Source organism: Acipenser ruthenus, chromosome 13 (assembly GCF_902713425.1).
Source record: "Acipenser ruthenus chromosome 13, fAciRut3.2 maternal haplotype, whole genome shotgun sequence".
Lineage (NCBI taxonomy): Eukaryota > Metazoa > Chordata > Actinopteri > Acipenseriformes > Acipenseridae > Acipenser > Acipenser ruthenus.
In genome coordinates this window covers 10,539,135-10,558,783 of record NC_081201.1, presented here as the reverse complement: position 1 = coordinate 10,558,783, position 19,649 = coordinate 10,539,135, and the positions used below count along the sequence as shown (strand labels likewise).

The window sequence follows — 19,649 nt, the reverse complement described above, 5'->3', positions numbered from 1 at the left end:
TTGTTTCCTATATGACTACTGGATGAAGATAAATCATTTTGCTTTGCGCTGTCGGTCTCACAGCACAAAATTGTATTAAATAGTCAATCCTATAGCTTTACAAACCTACTGCCAACCACCCGATTTTAAGTAGCTTTTTAAAAAAATAAATTGCCAAGCCGTTACATATAAAATAGTTTATATAGATTTTTGTAATTATTAAATATTCTTCTTAGAGCTGGTGGTCAAACATTACTGGGTCCTACTGTAGACAAAAGGCAATGTAATAGTATTGTTGCATTAATTTAAATATGTTTTGTTATTGTGTGTGCCCTGATGGTTTGTTAATTAAAATGTGTTTGTGTAATTCTGTAGGGCTGCAACGAAGGGTACATTTTGACCTTCGAAGGTTTGGAACACATTACCGAAGGAAGGTTCGACCCTTCAATGGTACTCATTTGCATAATTTACTGGTGACGTCACCATAGCTACTTGTTTATATTTGATTGAAAATCCTATTTTACAGGTCATCCATATAAATTGAATAAAACATTCACATGTCGTTTAAAAATGTTATATAGAACAGTAATCGTGTTATAGTTTCGATAAAAATACATGTTTTATATACACTTAATTGATGCTGCATTGCAGCAGCACCAACTGCAGCTGACTTAGACAAAAAAAGCTTTATTTAACAGTCATCGTTCCAAGCAGGTTATCGGTCACATTTTACTACTACTAAAAATATTAATAATATTGTAGCGTTTCAGCAGGGCAGTCAGAAAACAGGAGAGACACTTTTTCTTTTTCAAAGCTTTATTCAGCACGCCTTTCTCCACACACAGTCCAGAGCTCTGTCAGCTTCTCAGGTTACATGCACCAAATACAGGAACCATGGCAACCAGAACAGAACAACATAAAATGGCTGCGCAGTGTCTTCTTATAACTCTAGCCCCGCCCCTTTATTCTAATAGGGTATTGGAACTTACACCTCCCATTGGTTCTCAGCCGCACACCTCGGGAACACACAGTGACTCAAACAGGACCAATCACAGGGGCGACACAGACCACGTGCAGCACGACTGACACGGACAAACAGAGGACCAATCACAGGAGAGACACAGAACATGCACTACGAGACTGATGCAGAGGGACGGCAGGAAATACAGAGCTGGGAGGGAACACAATTACAATGGGAATTGCAGTACAACACAAATGCACAGTTCTTTACAATATGAACTTAAGCTTGTCAACTGACCCCGGATATTGGTTGTGCCTCCATGATACTTTCAATACATTACTTTCAATGCAGCTTACAACGCTTTGCTGTCGAGATGGCGAAAGAAGAAATTAAAGGTTTGCCTTTGGATAACACAAGCTGGAGGGGGAGGGATGGCGGGTGATGCTCAGTTTTCAAAATTGAAATTTTTAGTGTTGGCGTATATTTTTTGTATGTTTCAAGCTTATTCTACCATAGCACTTTTCTTGCACTTTCTGTACAGTAGGTATTCAGTACATATTTTACTGAAGCGCTACATCCGCTATAGGTACCTCCCCAGTGCTTTGGCTACTATATACCCTGCTCCATACATGGCAGGGGCGCCATATAGAGTTGCTACGGATAATGATTTGGTATTGGATTTTAATACTTTAAAACTTTTGTTTACATTATAAATCACATATGAGAAATCGGCGAATCACAGAGCAGCATTTCCAAACATTGCTATACCTCTTATCTTGTGTATAAATGTCATCCCGTGCATAGAATCAGCGGTATTATAAAAATAAAAACACAGCAAAATGGAAAATCCTGTTATTAACTTCGACCTATGTTTTAATCTGGATAAGTAATTGGGACATATTACTTCCTGATGTCACTGGCTGTGAATGTGTCACTCAAACATCAGCATTACAGACCAAAAATCACCAAGGTGGTCTTAAAGTCCCAATATCACCGATATACAAATGTACTCTCAGCCAGATTTCGAAAATTGCCCTGTAAAAAGCTATATGTTTTCAAGCTTTAAGCTGTACAGCCATGGCTTTTTCAAATTTCCACAAAAAAATAAATAAATCTGATGACATCTGGTATGGGAAGCATCCCCTCGGTGAACGTTTTATTGGCAGTTTGATGTAAAACATCTCCATAGAAGCTGCTCTCTACAATATACACCAACCACTGTGTTCGTGCCACTTGTTGCCAAGTTTTAAGTGATGCTGGAGTTGAAGACAGGCACATTATTTCTGTTTCTGGACACAAGAGCGAACTCAGTCTCAAGCATTACGTGACAAACACGGAAGAAATAAAAAAAAGGGAAATAAATACATTTCTTCATGCAAGTCTTCAGGAACAAGCTCCCCCTGCTGCGACAGCGATGCTAGTAATACCTTTCCTACACCAAATCGGAGCAACTGTTTCAACTCTTCAGTTACTAACGATGCTTCAGGACACTTACATGCTAGTGGTGCAAGCTTTACAGTATGTGCATTTGTTTAATAAATAGCTTAGTTTATTAACTAGCCTGAAAAAACAGCGCAGAGCAGCTACAGTACGTCAGTTACGGTCAATCCTGGACCAAACCATTATTAGACTGGGAGAAGTTGAATGTTATATTTAATGAAAATAAGTTATTTTCATTGTAAAGATATTTGCGTGTTTGCATAGCTAATGGAAGTGCAAAACGGGTGAGATTCATGCAATTTTGTTAGCTACTGTACAATTACTTTTGAGGCACAGTTCGCACACAGTCGCTGCACAATAGCGCGCTCTCAAAGAGATTCCTGCTCCCCACAGTACAGGGGTTCCATATGAACGCCACACTAATTCTGAATGCTTCATGCAGGACTGTTGAGTAAAAACATTTGCTCTAGTTTGTTTTTTTCTTTTTTTTTCTTTTTATTTGAAAGCATATATATCCCATCACCAAAAAATGGTCCCCTTGAAATGGAATGACCCCCTTAGCCTTTTGAAATGCACAGTAACCTGTAATGAGAGGGCTTGTGTGTTGGGACTTGCTTGTGTTGCTCATGTTCCACTCTGCAGGACTGAGCGGGGATGTTGGTCTAAAACTGCATGGGAAGTGTTGGTCAACACAAGGCTCTCGGGGACATGGGTACTCGTGTCCTTTATGTCCTCAGGAAGCTAATGACGCTTTGAAAATGGCTCCCTGTAGGACATGGATGATTCGAGATGGGGCAGTAAAGCTTTGGTTTGTTTTCTCAGCAGTAGGTCACGTTGCTGCTTGTGTACTCGGATAGTCTTTTGTTGGCGATTTTTAATACACGCATCACTATACTGTTCTCAGATTTAAGAAGTAGGATATTTTAGAAGCAAAAAATGGTTCAAAAAGGACATCTTAAATTCGAAGGAATGCAATATATGTTTTTAAACCATGCAAGGGAATACATTTGCGTTGTGTGAAGTGCGAAAAGGACTGAACACTACTGAGTTCGCCTTTCATGTGACCTCCAGTGAACTGTTGCGTGTTTTACTGAAATCCATTTCAGGCTTTTGTGGATTCTGTGCAATTTTGTTATTTGTTCTTTTAGACAGAAACATTATTTTTGTGCTTTCACTGTTTGTTTCATATTGTTAAAAAAAGTTGTTAAACCTTTTAAAGAAAAAAAAAAAAAAAAAAATTACCATACCATTAAGACTTTGTATTGGGGTTACCAGATGTCCCGGGAAAAGTGGAATTGTCCCAGTTTTCACCTTTTAATTTTTTGTCCTGGTCGGAAACAGTAAAATTGTTAAATTGTCCTGGTTTTGCTATTGTATTCAAATGTTTAGAAGTATAAAACTAGCAGTGTGCTCAGCAAGTTTACAGCAGAGTGATTTATTATTCAAAAATAAAATAAACCAACTTTTTTATGAATTGTTTGATAATTCAGTTATCTGTTTAATAATTGATATTCTGTTTACAGGGCTCCAGACTACTAAAATGGTTGCAATGCGACTACAGTTTTGTTTTGGCAACTGTCTTTTTGGATTTATGGACCACGGGCGCAAATGGTTATTTCCCTTTGAAAACGAGTGTCAATATTTATTATGACGTCGGTATTGCAAAAAAGAAAAAATGCCTGACGTGCGAGAAGAACGTTAACAATCTGATCGAATATGAGTTAGAAACACCAGCAGAAAATGTAATAGTTACCCCAGTTTCATGCGACAGGTGTGATGGTGACCAAACGAGAGTGAGTACTGTTGTGTAAAAATGTACCTTCAAATGAACAGCTTTCAAGAAATGTAGAATAAGAACAATGAAAAACCAAAATCAAAATACATGAAGGGTTATGTGTTGCTCACGAGCCATTAACATAGTGACCAATAACTTTAAATAAAGAAAATAATTATAATGAAGAGCTGAAACACAGCAAAAAGGTTGAATTAGAAAATAAATACAAAAAGCGGGAGTGAAAAGGTTACCCTACCAAGCAGAAAAGTTTTCTTTGTGAACTCCAGTAAACCAGTTATCTTTCAGTGAAATTGTAGGGTACCTAAATAAAATGAATCAACACATTTTTTTTCTTCCACCTATTGCATCATCTTTAGCAGCCACATCTATGACACATTTAGTGTCATAACAAGTTGTACTTTTAAGCCGTTGAATATGGTAGCAACCAACCTGCTCCTACAGTAGCACCCAACAGTTGAATATTGGCTCTTAGGCAAAAGTTTAGAAGCCCTGTAACTTAGTTCATTTTTTAATGATTTTAGGCTTCGAGATTTAAAGAGCAAGTAAAAGTTACTTGCGTGTCTATGAAAAGTAATTACAAAACAAAGTATTTATATTAGAATTTTAAAACCACAAACTTGTCTTTGCACACAGTACATTTTAAAGTGAAGTCCACATATTAAAGCAAACTTTTGTTTGGTTTTGCAATAATTGCACACAGAAAAAAGTGGTGAAAGAAAGGCCGAACCAGACACCAATGAAACAGAGAAATTATATTTCAGGCACAAAAACAATGTCACATTATATAGATACCGTAATACCAAGTGAGACTGAAGAGAAAAATGTGAAGCAATATCTAAATTAAAGACGATAAGAAGCAGTATTAATTGGTAGTAAATTTGAACATAGAAAGGGTAAGTCATAAGCTGTATTTTGTTTTCTAAATACATAACTATAAATAATGTATTGGCATTTACTTGAACAGCGCAGCTTGAAACTAAAAGTCCAGTACATAAATATCAAGTAATAGGTATATGAAATGGAAATGACTTCTCAAATGGAAAATCACTTTAGTGTACAAATTACATACACAAATGGTGTTGGATATTTCTTATTCATTTTATTAATGCAGATTCACACAAACCGACATACCACTTTCTTAGGAGATTAGCATGAGCTACTATAGGAAATCTGGAGCAGCTTCCCATTTTGGTTGGTGGTTGCAGTCTGATACAAAACACATTAGCTTTAATTTGTATTAAATTAAAGTATGGCTACTTACTGTAGAAATCAAATTAATGTTTATGTAGTTCCCTGGTCAAGGGTAAAAGTTATTACCATAGATTGTATACACTCTATTTTAGACTTTCAGTGAAATACTGTTGTAACTCAACAGAACAGGAGGAAGAAGAGATTCATACTGTACATAAGTTTAAACCTACGTTTCCATTTGACTTGAACTTCTTAAAGGGAATTTAGATAGTCTTCTAAAAATAACGAACTTAAGTACCGTTCCTATTTAAACATATAGATAATCGCAGTATGTGCTTATGCGTATTTTTACCTGTGTGTGTGTGTGTGTGTGTGTGTGTGTGGGTGTACTTTTTATCTGCATTTTGTTGGAACTGTCAATAATATTACTTGACCACAGTTTTACAGCAACTGATTATGCAGCAAAAGATCTGACCAGTACATCTTGTAGCTCCTATAGTGATATTTTTCATTTAATAAAGACTGAATCAGCAAACCAAAGCACATAGAAATAAAATAATCAGTCATATTCATTAATTGAGGAATGTGATTATCGTTTCCTGAATTAATTGTTTATGCTAGGTTTCAGATTGATCTAATAAGTCAATGCATGACATTTTACAATGCTGCAACATATACTCACTATTTTGTACAGAGTAAAAAAGAGGATCTAACATAGAAAACGTAGGTTTTTTTTTTTTTTTTTTTTAAACAAAGTTATACAATGTCATAACTGCACTGTTTGGCCAACATTGCTCGTAAGCTCGAAACTGATTGGTCATTCGTGATTGTTTATTTTGTTCCCGTAAAACAACCATTTTGAAAACTATCAGTGGAACATACAAGCACTGTAAAAACTAGTTTTTATTTATTTTTGAAATAACTGTTTTAGCCGGCTCATCTCTCAAATTAGACGGCAGTTTAGCCGGATGCTGGCTGGAAATGAGAAGGCTGGTCACGTGTTTCAATGGGAATAGCTGATACTTTTTTGTTTTGTTTTTGTACATCCTAACATGTTTTGGTCAGATGACGTTAGAAAGAATACAATACATTTTTATGATCTGCAATAAATACACCTGGTATTACAAACTTAATTTAACTGCTTCAGAGTTGCTACGACATCAGCAAATGAAAGAAAAAAATATCCTGGTTTTTCACTCTGGAAATCTGGTAACCCTACTTTGTACTTTACTGGGACCCCCAAAAATTCTTCTGGGACCGTCCGTTTTATTAATTGAGAGTCCTGGACCCTCAATGGGGGAAAACGTTTGAGAACCCTGTCACCACTCTGTGCTCAGCTTGTTTTACCACTCTTAGTGGTTTATTTTTTTTCCGGAAATTAAATACGAGAAAGAAATTGCAAATGGAACTTCTTTTGACCAAAGCTTTAACAGAAATACTGAACGGCAAATGAAGGGAGTTTTAAATTGGCATAGTACCAAACATTAGGAAGGGTGAAAAAGTGGAGTGTCATGTAGAGGGTGATGTGATCTGACCTTTCACTTTAGTAAGGAGGATCCTATCTATATCTTCATTGTATCTGTCTGGTACAGTCGTAGGAATTGATCTGTACCAATATCTTGTGTGAAATATTAATTGATTTTAATCTGCTATTTGCAGCAACCATAGAGAACAAATACAATTTACCAATGATTAAAAAAATAAATAAATAAAAATAAAAACTTAAAGTGCTTTCATATTTACACTGATGGCATCATTTGTAATGTGCACGTATAAGGATGTTAGGTTCCTTTTAATTTTTGCGACCAATCAGAGAAGCACTTCATTAGAGTGATGTTACTTTGTATGATACACTACAATATTAATGTAAACGAGACTGGATGTGTACATCTGTGTGGACATGGATAAGAAATAACCTTACACTGCATACATTTAACTATTGACATGCTAAGTACAGTATCTGTTTAAAAATGCATGTACCTGTCCAGCAAGTGTTTTTGTATGTATGCTGATCCTCCTCGAATGGGTGGTATCCAGTTTCTTTCCCTGTGTATTGGTCAGGTAATCTAGCTCTGTAGTGGGTGTATTGTAACGCATCCAGTAAGTGTCTCGTCTCCACAGGCGTCAGAGGAGGCCTCGCTGCGTGCTCTGGAGGCCCTCATGATTGAATTCTTCCACAGCTGCACCTCCAACGAGCGCAAGAGGGAGATCGGTGAGCCACTCTTCCTAAACGCTTTGCAACAAACATGTACAGATTGCATAGATTTGAATCTTCATGTCTAGTGTCTTGACACACCGCTGCACTTTATAAGGCAACCCTCTAAGAAACCACAAAGTACAGTGTTTGAATTAGATAAATAAAAATAGTAAATGTTACTCCATGCTAAACTGCCATGTGAATTGATGACTGAGGCTGGAAGTCTGACTCCTTTCTCTTTCCCTGTGGCAGAGGAGCTGTTGAATAACTTTGCCCAGCAGACGGGTGCATGGAGATACTGCCTCTACTTCCTGTCCAATACTCAGAATGAGTATGTCATGATGTACAGCCTGACAGTATTTGAGGTAGGAACTCCGTCTTCACTGCCTTGTTCCCAGGGGGAGGTTACGAGGAGGGGTGTACTTTCATGAAATTCCTCGAAAGCCAACACCACCACTGGGTCCTGTGTGAATCGAACTGGTCTCAGCTACAGGCTGCAGCAAGCTTGTAATACGCACATACCAGGGAGTAATAGACCGGTTATAAATATCTAGGCACAACCTACTTTTTAAATGAGTGCTAACCAAGCAACAGCATTGGCAACTCTGGGTCCTATTCCCAAAGCTTAAACTTGCTTTTTCAACTCTGGTTTGATGGTCTAAAGAGTTTGCTTTCATGAGTGTTCTAGATTAGTAAAACAAATGTCCCAAGATTTATAATAATAATAAAACACAAACAGAAAAAAGACAGTCTTCCTGTACCCTGATGTTATGATAGACTCTCTGATAGATCATTTGTGAAGCTCCCTACAAAGTTTCGTCACAATCAAGTGGTCCTCAAAATGAATGCAAAACTGAAGTGCGACGTGCGTTTACTATATCCCTACATAAGGACATTAATACCCAGGGGCGATGAGAAGTTAACAAAATGTGTATCCCTAATTTTAGAGGAAGATGCAAAAAGAAAAAAACAAGTCAAATATTCTAGAGACTAGGCAGGCAGGCTTCTGCACTGTGCCCCTTTTCCAGAAGTGAAAGTATTTCCAACTTTTTATTCAGTTGTAAGCACAACTTGCTTTCGCTTGTAGTCATTTTGCATTAGCGCTGTACAGTGAGTGGTGTTTTGTCAATTTAAATTTATTTTATTTTTTTAAACCATATAATTTTGGGCAAAGTTAGTTATAAAAAAACAACAAAAAAACAGAATAGGTTCCTGTTTTTTGTTGTTAAATGAACCTTTTAAGAAACACTACTCTAAAAACATTATACTATCCGAAAATGTGTTCAATGTGTATATAGTATATAGTTATATCTCCACTAGCAACTTCAATTACAACCATAAATATAAACATTTCAGTATATACTTTGTGCACGTGTGTTTTTTTTTTTTTTTTACTTTGTAGTTAAGTCTTTGCCATGTTAAAACATTATTTGCTTATTTGCTTAGAAAATACAAACCAAAAGCACTTCCCTAATATATAGAGAGCCTATATATATATATATAGGCTCTCGGTTATAACACGCCTTGGATATAACACTCCTACAGCATGTCCCCCAATTCCCTATACTAGTGATTCATGCAATATTTCTACAGTGAATACAGTACTGGTGGTGTTCAAACTAGAAACGACTTCTCAGTCTAACTTCCGTTTCTGTTTCTCCCTTTTGATACAGTATCTGAACTGAAGAAAAGCTGTGCTTGCACTTTATAACACAGACATCTTATTCAGCATTCGTTCTATAACTAAATACATATTAGGCCTATTACATGGTTATCTTTCTGAATGCATTTACTTTTTTGCTGCGAGAGGAGCTGCGGCTTTCTCCAGGAGACAAGACGCTTCAGCCACACTCTGGCAGCCGAACCTGGGGCGAGCCCATTCCCTCTTCCCCTCTCCCGACCCGCTCTCCTTCTCGCACTTAGTTTGCTTGTCTGTCGCTTCGAACTGAACTCCCGACCGCCGTTTAGCCAGGCTATTTATAGTTTAAAAACTGCTAATTAAAATGATCCACGAGTGGGAATGTTTATTTTATTTTTTTAAGCGTTGATTACATTAAGCATAATTCACGGAAAGTTACATTTTTGCTTCATATATGTGCTTTATAGAGAGGGAATTATTTTATTTTGTATTTGTCAGATGTGTGTTGTGTCCCGTTCATATTGTGTGTCCTCAGACTTTTTTTGGGGGGTGGAAGCATTTGTTCAAACTTTTATATTGCTCTGTGAGCAGTATTTTGAGATTTATGTTTTTGGTGTTATTTAATAAATAACCACATTAACCTGTCTCTGTCAACTTCCTGGTTTGGGTACTTCACCACACGACTGTCCTGTCGCACATGTTTTGGCTTTTTTTTTGTTTTGTTTTACATTTCACATTTTGCTGACCTGTACAGAGCAAAGTGGGTTGGGCTTGATGTATTGTACTGCAGCCCAGAGAGTTTAGACAGGGGAAGAGGTGAGCTGAGCAATGTGGAAGTAAAGGCTAAGTGTACTGTTGAAAGACTGGCAATACACTGCATTGACATTACATAAATATAAAAGCAGGGGCTTTCAAATCTGTAATAGGGGCTTTAATATGCATTAAAAAAACAAACCCAGCTGTGTTTGACTGCATGTTCCGCCCTGTGCTTTATCCACAGAACCTGATCAATAAGATGTGGCTGGGCTTGGCATCTCAGGATAAAATGGAGATCCGCTGCTGCCTGCCCAAGCTGCTGCTGTCCGAGCATAGGGTGCTGCCGTACTTCATCCGCAACAAGCTGTGCAAGGTGATCGTTGACATCGGCAGGCAGGACTGGCCTATGTTCTACCACGACTTCTTCACAAACACTCTGCAGGTACTCACTGCACAGTGTTCTCAGTTTCAAACCAGGATCAACCTTACTATCCAGTTTTAAAATCAATACTACAAGCTTGCAACACCTCCTCTCATTGTGGTGAAAACCTTTTGGTTATTTGCTGTAGATCAAATGAACTGGCTGCTTCCTAGTACCTAATTATTGCCTGTACTGCAGGCCCCTGGTCTGATTGCAGTTGGACCTTGTGGAGTAAGTGATAATGTTGATGGTGCTAAAAAGAAATAAGGATATATATATACTTCATCTTAACTGGTGAGTAATGAAATACCTAGCATCAGTCCGAAGGTGTCCAATCACGGTCCTGGAGGGTCATTCCACTCCAGGTTTAACAGGTAAAATGGTAGAATTAACGACTTCAGGGTATGGATGGAGGTTTTATTTGTTCAATTAATCAATTTAGAACAAAGACGAGAAGTGGAAGAGCCCATTTTGGCCACCCCTGATCAAATCACTGTGGTTGGAATAGGATTTGCAGTTAATTCCTTCACCTCTGTTTAAGGGGTGCATCTTGTTACTGCAGCAGCCAAAAGCTCAACTGTAACCTCTTGTTGTTCCCTGTTTTAAAAGAGAAGTGTGAAGTAATATTTCAGTGTTGGGATGACCCATGTGGCCGCCCTGTCCTATTAAGATCTGGTGCTTTTTAGACTCCTAGTTGTTTTTACTCGGCCTTAATGTTTAGAGCTGTACCAGAGTGTTTTGCTAGGAAGCAGAAAGTTGGCTACAGCTATATTGATGACTGGTAGCTATTCTCTGCTTGGCCACAAAAATCTGTGTAATTTCTAACCCATGTTCCTGCTTCTCTCAGCTGGTAAAAAGGATAGTAAATAATAGATTGTCACTGAAGGTCATGCATTGGTTAACAGCTCACTGACGCAGCACCCAACCTTGTGTCCATGTGTAGCACTATGCACAAACTCCACTGGGAGATAGTAGCTGTAGTATGTAAGCTGAAATTGTAAAACAACAATAATTGATCAAGTTCAAGCAGTGTGTGTGACCCTGAGCAAGTCACTTAACCTCCTTGTGCTCTGTCCTTTGGGTGACATGTAAAACTGAGGTACTATTGTAAGTGACTCTGCAGCAGTTTAATGCATAGTTCACCCCCTAGTCTCCTAAGTCGCTTTGGATAAAAGCATCTGCTAAATGACTAAAATAATAATAGATGCAGCAGCTCTGAAGCCAGCTGAGAAACGGCTATCTGATCTATGGTCCTGAACCAGGTTTCGGCCTCAAATAGATCCAGAGGTTTGTTGGGATGTAGTCGAATCTTAGAACTGGGACCCTTAATAACCTCTAAACCGCTGGTCGGATTTTAAGCTGTGGCTTTTATGGTAAAAAAGAAGTTATTCCGAGTGCCACGTTGACATTACCCTTCCCTGTCCCAACTTGCTGTGGAAAGGTGTTGAGGATAGCTTTGTGACATCTGCTTGTTTGTGCTCCCCAGCTGATCCAGTCGCCTGCCATGGCCCCGCTGGGTCTGATCCTGCTCAAGACCACGTCGGAGGAGCTGGCTTGCCCGCGGGAGGACCTGAGTGTGGCGCGCAAGGAGGAGCTGCGCAAACTGCTGCTGGAGCAGGTGCCCACTGTCCTGGGCCTGCTCACAGGTGAGTGAAACTGCCAGGCCTCCTGCCAGCAACCCAGAGGGGCAAGTGTGTGGAGTCCTTTGATTCTCAGAGACTTTGATATGTAGATATTTCAAATAACAACATATCACAAAGTCTTGGGAGATGCCACTGTTGCCTGATGCCAAATAACTGCCTGTGCCCCAATGATGTAACATACAGCACAAAAAATCTCTAGGGTTCTATTACATGTATTTTTGAAAGAAAGGATAAAAAATAACCACAATATTTTAAATTGTAAGCCAGTGGATCACTTATTTTAATTCCCTTTTAGGCTGTGGTCACATTTTTTCCTTCAAATTTTATGATGGTGTGTTTTAGTTTGCAATAAAAAATAGTTGAAAAGTTTCATTTATTTTTTCTTTTTTACAAAATGGTGTTCTTCTGCAGGAATTCTGGAGTCGATCTGGGATAAACACAGTGTAACGGCAGCCACGCCCCCTCCCTCCCCCACCTCTGGAGAAAGTGGTATGGTCCTCAAGTGTGCAGATTCTCTCCCAGTGTTACAGCTCATTTATAGTTCTAATATCACTGTTGCATTCTTCCATATAGTGTAATGAGTAAAGACTAAACATTCTTATCCATATATTCCAGCTGTCAAGCCATGATCGGGATCAATTTAACTTTGAGAATGTAGTCATTCTTCTTTTCATACAACCTTTGGAAAAACAAACAGTAGGTTTATTATAGGGTGTAAATAGTGTTGTAATGCTCCCATGCTTACATTATAACTTGCATGTATACTCTTTCTAAATTGACTTGTATACATAATTATAATTACAAAAAGAACATGCTATTTAAGTGAGATCAGCATTCCATATACTGGCAAGATAATGAAGCAGTGTTTGCTGCTTCTGATTTCTGATGAAAAAAAAACAGAGATGCTTGAGTTTGATTTAATACAGCTCTGGTGCTGTTTACAAACAAGTTCCGTGTTGCATAGTTTGCATTTTACTTGCATTTTTTTAAAATGATGTCATACAAGGGCCAGCTTTTACACACTCTTAAGATGGGTTTAAAATGCAAAATTAAATGTAATTATGAAAATGGGGGGAGGGGCATGCATATAGCATAATAGCACAATTCTTTTGACCATACTAAGAAAAAATAATGTTATTACAACACAGTTTAACATACTAGGACCCCTCTATGTTTTTAGTTTTTAGTTTCAGTTCTGTTTGTCTGAACTGGATATTCGTACCCACCAGCAGTTGCGTGATTCTCTGCATATATTAACACATTGGGCTCACTGCAGTATGCCGTAGTAACTAGTAATTTAGAATATTGTTGCTACAGTTTACAAGTTTCATTAAATCTAATACTAATATGTCTTGCATCCATTTGATCTTTTAACTCAACAACTTTTGTATAGCAGGTTTAGGGACCCCGCACAAGTCTTACATTTAATATTGTGTATGAAGGGGCAGTATAAATTCAAAGTAAAAATGCAACATGATCTACAGCAAAATAGGACTTGTAAGAATGCTGGTGATCAAATGATAAATCCACGTTCCACATACAATAAGGTGTTTCCCTCTTTCCCCCTGTAGGAGATCTGTTGAGCAGTCTACTGCAAGGCCCATACTACTCCAAGCTGCTGTCCCAGCCCATCCCCATGCTGAACTCTGAGAGCGAGCACCTCTGCTCCCTGGCCCTGGAGAGCCTGGCACACCTCTTCAGCTGGATCCCCCTGTCCACCAGCATCACGCCGTCCTTGCTGGACACCATCTTCCACTTTGCTCGCTTCGGTTGCGATGTGCAAGGGGCGAAGGGCAAGCTGGGCGGCCCTTCCATGAACGGCAACACCCAGCTACCAGACGGGGCGGAGCAGGTGAGGCTGGGCGTGCTCGCCATGACCTGCGTCAATGAACTCGTGTCCAAGAACTGCGTGCCCCTGGATTTCGAGGAGTACCTCCTGCGCATGTTCCAGCAGACCTTCTTCCTGCTGCAGAAGCTCACTCGGGAGAACAACACCCACACAGTCAAGAGCTGGCTAGAGGAGCTTGACGAGAGGTAAAGACAGGGAAAAGCCCCCACAACAGAGCGCCCCTCCATCTGGGTGTCTTTCATTGCTCCCCAGGCTTCACACCGTCAGTGTTGGAGTATTTAATTCCCTGGGGCTCTGCAGTTCTGTCTCCATTTGGGGGTCGTCTTGTGTCAAGATCTGCTTTTCGCAGGTGCTGTTCTTAGCTCACCCCCACCCCAGTGTTGAGTGTGCTGAGCAGCAGGGAGGGCCAGAGAGAGAGAAAGAGTGAGTGCAGGTAGGTGTGACAGGTGAGTGGCTCTCCTAGAGCCTTCAGAGCGGTTTCGTGTAGCAGTGTGAAATGTCAGCTTTTTGTCTGCACAGAGATTACATAAGTATGTCTAGGGTGTGTATCTTCATCTCAACAGGCTGTAACCTAGTGCAGTGCTTTTCAACCTGTGGTACGCGTGCCAGTACTGGTGCGTGACAGGCTTGCAACTGGTACGCACTTGCAGGTGTTCTTTTATAACGATATGATTCCTCAACCATAATACTCCCTCAATCACACCATCGGAATGTATCAATCGCTTTGTACCACTGAATCACAGAGAAATGAGAAATTGTGATGCAGGGCTCCAGACTGCGATTAAAATATAATTTCCGACAACAATTTTTTGACAGCAGTTTTTTTTGGATATATATATATATATATATATATATATAATATAAAAATAAATAAATAAATGTGTGTGTGTGTATATACAGTACCAGTCAAAAGTTTGAGTACACTTGCTGGAAACTAGGTTTTTTTCATAACTGACAATGTTTTACGTCGTATACGTTTCTGTAAATACTTGAAAATGAAAACACATGTTACAATATACAAAACAAAACATAAGGAGTATCAAAGCAATGTTCAAGAAAATTGAAAATTGTCTCTAAATCTTGGATTCCTCAGAATAGCCACGAGGCATTCGGTTAACAAGTTTCAGCAGGAAATTACCCGACATGTCTTCCCAGCTCTTCTGCAGCAATTCCCAGAGATGTAGGGCACTTGTGGGTAGCTTTGCTTTGACTCTTCTGTCCAGTTCGTCCCATACAAGTTCTGTGGGATTGAGGTCTGGAGAGGGCAGGCCAGGTCATTAGATTGAGTTGTCCTTCATTTTCCTTCTTCGCCAGATAGTTCTTGCACAACTTTGAGGTGTGTTTCAGGTCATTATCTTGCTGAAGAATGAAGGACTGCCCAACTAGCTATAATCCTGATGGAATGGCATTCCTCTGAAGTATGCTATGATAGCCATGCTGGTTGAGCTTGCCATGGACTTGGTAAAGATCACCAACTCTGTCACCAGCAAAGCAACCCCAGACCACGAAACTGTCTCCTCCATGCTTGACAGTGGGAACCACACATGGAGAACTCATGCGCTCACCCTCTCTCCATCTTACAAATACTTGGCGGTTGGACCCAAATATTTCAAATTTTGACTCATCGGTCCATGACCGACTTCCACTCCTCAAACGTCCAGTTTCTGTGTTTTTGGGCCCAGGCAAGTCTTTTCCTCTTATTCTGCACTCTTACCAATGGTTTCTTTGCAGCAATTCTTCCAGTTAGGCCAGCTTCACGCAATCTCCTCTGAACAGTTAATGTTGAAACATCTGTACTTCTAGTAGCATTTAGCTGAGCTTGTATTTCAGGGGCAGTTAATTGCCGGTTTCGCAGACTTGTGACTCGAATGAACTTGTTCTCTGATTCTGAGGTCACCCTTGGCCTGACTGACCTTGTTCGGTCCCATGAGTGCCAGTTTCTTCAAATCGTTTGATTGTCTTGGCCACAGCAGTTACAGACACTTGCAAAGCTCTTGGGATTTGTCTTAAAGATTGACCTTCATTTCTTAAAGTAATTACAGACTGTCTGTCTTTTTTCTTTACTTAAGTGTATTTTGCCATTTTCTGCTCCCTTACATTCAGGAATGACAAACTTATGCCTATGCTACCTATATTTATAGTAATCATGGACCCTCACCTGTTAACAATAATTGGTGACAAAAGGTTAATTAGGTAACATGCTAGTTAACTCGGAGAACATCTAACAAAGACACTTTTATAGTTAGGCCAGTGTTCTAACACTGTGTTATACACATTTCAGACTTTTAACTGACTTGGGCTTCAGACTGAAATCCCCTTGCTTTGGGTGACCATTTCGTTGAAATTGACAAGATTTACATTTTCATTTAAAAATAAAATTTTTGAATGCAATTCACTTATGATTATCAGCTTATATAAGTACATGTATCATATAATGAAATATTAAGTGTTTATAGACAAGTTTATACAGTTAAAAGCACAGATAATCATGAAAAGCCTGGTTTCAAGCAAGTGTACTCAAACTTTTGACTGGTACTGTATATATGTGTATGTGTGATATATATATATATATATATATATAAAGCATATCACATGTTTTAATAAACTGAAGTGCGAAAAGGCCAGTGAATAAAAATGCTTGTAAGTGCAGAGAGGTGCTGTATTAACACCAGCAGAATACGCGAACCACAGTTTCTTGCAACAGTTGTGATGGTGACCAAATGTGTGCGAGTACTGTTGTATAAAAATTGTGCTTAAAATAAACAGCTGCATTTAAGAAATGTAGATCAAGAGCAGCGAAAAATAAAAGTACACTTGAGGTTTGTGTGTTTGCCATGAACAAAATGCCCTGGAAACTTAGAAATAAATAAATAAAATAATTCATGAAGGGCTGTAATGCAGCAAAAAGCTAAACATTTAAACAAAAAAGGAAGTGAAAAGGTTATTGAATCAAGCTGAAAGTTATCTTAGTGAACTCCAATAAACCAGCGTTCTCTTTCGCCAGTCAAATCATAGTGCATCAGTAAAGTTTTGAGTCAACATGCATCTTGCGTCCTAGATATAATAGATTTAGTTACATTGCAACTAACTCGCTGCAATTTTAAACTTGTTTTTACTGAAAAGTAAATGGTAACATGTAATCATAAGTGTTATATGCTGTCAAATCAGGACTTCACTAAAACATTGAGCATGGGAGCTGCAGCATGCTGTTTCCGATATTACAACTGGACTCAATTAAAGGTCTACTGTTCCATACACAACACTTGTAAAACAGTTAAAATATAAACATGCCAAGTTAATTGCAGTCAAAACGGATAGCTAATGCTAACTACAGCTTTTATCATATACAGAACTCAAATTAAGGCTGAAACTGTGACAATCCCATTTTATACAAATAATTGTAATTATTTATTAATTAACAATTATTTTTATAATATTTTGTTTCAGGTTGCCATTCTTTCTTGTATTAAGTTATATTTAATGAGTTAATAAACTTCCAGCCTATTATTATTATTATTATTATTATTATTATTATTATTATTATTATTATTATTATTATTATTATTAATATTCTGTTATGCAGCATTATCAACCCTGGAGAGTTAGTGATTCAAAAGAGCTTAAGAGAAGATTTCAGGCAGTTGAGAGCAAGAGAGTGCTTTTTATTTATTAATTTTTTTTAGCACCCAAACAAAAAACAACTCTAGAAAACACAACTATCCTTAAACGGGATTCCTTGGCAAGTCATAATTTTAAAACCTTAATTTTTCCCCTTCAACAGAAGTAATTGAAATATAATCAGTAAAATTTGTTGATTATAAAGAAATGCCTAAATATATCTACAAAATGTAGCGATACCAGATACAGCTGTACCGTTGGTCTATTAATTTTTGAACACCATTTGTTTGCGCATCTTTTGGCAAACTGTTAATTAATAACCGTAGTTAATAACAACTGTCTTTCGTTGCGTGTGACATCATTATCACAGCTCGGCTCTGCAGTGGAAAAACAACCCAGGCTCTCCTTAACTGTTTGTAATTTGACTTGAATTACACGTATTCAGTCAACTACATGTTTAGACCTACAGTGATTGTTTTTATCAGATTGTGCTTTCATAGACGTGTGAGCTGCACAATCAACACCATCGTGGATAAATTAATAATACTGCTTCTCGATTCTTCGCCAACTCAAACCTGGTAGACCAGCTAGTAGATAATCGAACGCACCAACAGTATTGTCATCCCCCTTCCAGTGTGATTGACGCAAATGAGAAATACTTGTGTGTTTTGTTTTTTATTTATTTATTTTTAATTTAGGCATAAATTATCCTACATAGGGTAGTTGGTCACTTTTGCTAAGCAGAAATTAGTAAGCTTAGTTCATATTGTTTTTAAAGTACACAATTAGTTTTGTTTTAAAAGCATTTACAATTTTTTATTAATATTCTAAATGAATTGTGTTTTTTTGTGTACATTTCTGATCTGTTCCTTTTTTTCTTTTGCTATGTTTTGCTCTGCAGCTACGTGGAGAAGTTCACAGACTTCCTGCGCCTCTTTGTGAGTGTCCATTTGAGACGGATTGAGTCTAACTCACAGTTCCCAGTCGTGGAGTTTTTGGCACTTCTGTTCAAATACACTTTCCACCAGGTATGGCTACTGTTAAACTGGGTCACCAGCATTGGCTTTCAAACTCTTGACCTTTTTAAAAATTCTGCAATTCGGAATTGTCTTTGTGATCACAGATTGGTAGGGGATATTGTAGTGCCCTTTTCTATACAGCTGTGTTGTGTATTTGCAGCCCACTCATGAAGGCTATTTCTCCTGCCTGGATATCTGGACTATTTTCCTGGACTACCTGACCACTAAAATCAAGAGCCGCTTGGCAGACAGAGACACAGTCTTAAATAGGTAAGATTCTCAAATGAGGAAAATGCATGACCTGTTTTAATGTGCACATCACGTTCTTGCAGTCTGGTGCGTCCCAGAATGCCAGTTTCCCAATACTAAAAAGACTAAATGTATTGATCCATTTCAAAGTAATGCTTGTTCTTAATTTGCCTTGCATTTGGGGTTTTCTGTCTGACGAACGCTAACCACTGCCACGTGGCCTCCGTCTGATGTGCAAGAATGAGATAAAGTGAAAGTCGTACTATAGGTTGCATCAGTGTAAGGAAGGAAATTTCAGGACTCACGATGCAGAAGTGACACTTTGGGCAGAACGGGGGGCATAGACTCCATAAACACTGCAGCTCACCCTTCTGAATTGTTCCCACAAACACAGGAAATTGTAAAAAGGAGATTTTTATTTTTAAATGAAAACCCCTCAGTGGTGTAGGTGACTGCGCTTATCACTTCTGCATTCCGAGTCTTTACAAGCCAAGTGCCCAGCCACTTCCTTATATAGGTCCCCTGTAGTCTTGCAGCAAGGCACCGAGTTGACCACAGTATGTTCATTTAAAAGCTTTATGTGTAATGTAGTGCTCTGCTTCCTCTATTTGGGTGAAACATTCCTAGTAATTTGTCATAGCAGGACCTTTATTCATGCTGTACATTGTGCTTAAATAACGAGGAATTGGTTGCAAATAACTTATTTGCACCAACTACTCCCCCATATAAAAAAATGTATCTATTCAGTAATGCTGTCACAGTGGACAATGTTTCTCTTATCTAGAGAATTGTTTGTGATGACACTTGATCCTGCTTGTTCACTATAACCATCCCTTATGAGCATTCCTGCCATTGAGGATACTTATGGGGCGATATTGGAGAGGCTACTGTG

At 38.5% G+C, this 19,649-nt stretch overlaps 1 protein-coding gene across 2 annotated transcripts in view; it reads left to right on the top strand.

Annotated features, from left to right (window-relative positions):
* Positions 1 to 19,649, top strand: part of LOC117418197 (exportin-6-like) — a 47,710-nt gene that overhangs the window by 6,427 nt on the left and 21,634 nt on the right. For both annotated transcript variants that reach the window (XM_034030932.3, XM_059035653.1), the window contains exons 2-9: positions 7,488 to 7,578; positions 7,816 to 7,928; positions 10,203 to 10,400; positions 11,866 to 12,025; positions 12,434 to 12,511; positions 13,594 to 14,056; positions 18,391 to 18,517; positions 18,669 to 18,778. In XM_034030932.3, coding sequence (XP_033886823.3) covers positions 7,488 to 7,578; positions 7,816 to 7,928; positions 10,203 to 10,400; positions 11,866 to 12,025; positions 12,434 to 12,511; positions 13,594 to 14,056; positions 18,391 to 18,517; positions 18,669 to 18,778 — 1,340 coding nt within the window. The remainder of the gene's footprint in view (positions 1 to 7,487; positions 7,579 to 7,815; positions 7,929 to 10,202; positions 10,401 to 11,865; positions 12,026 to 12,433; positions 12,512 to 13,593; positions 14,057 to 18,390; positions 18,518 to 18,668; positions 18,779 to 19,649) is intronic.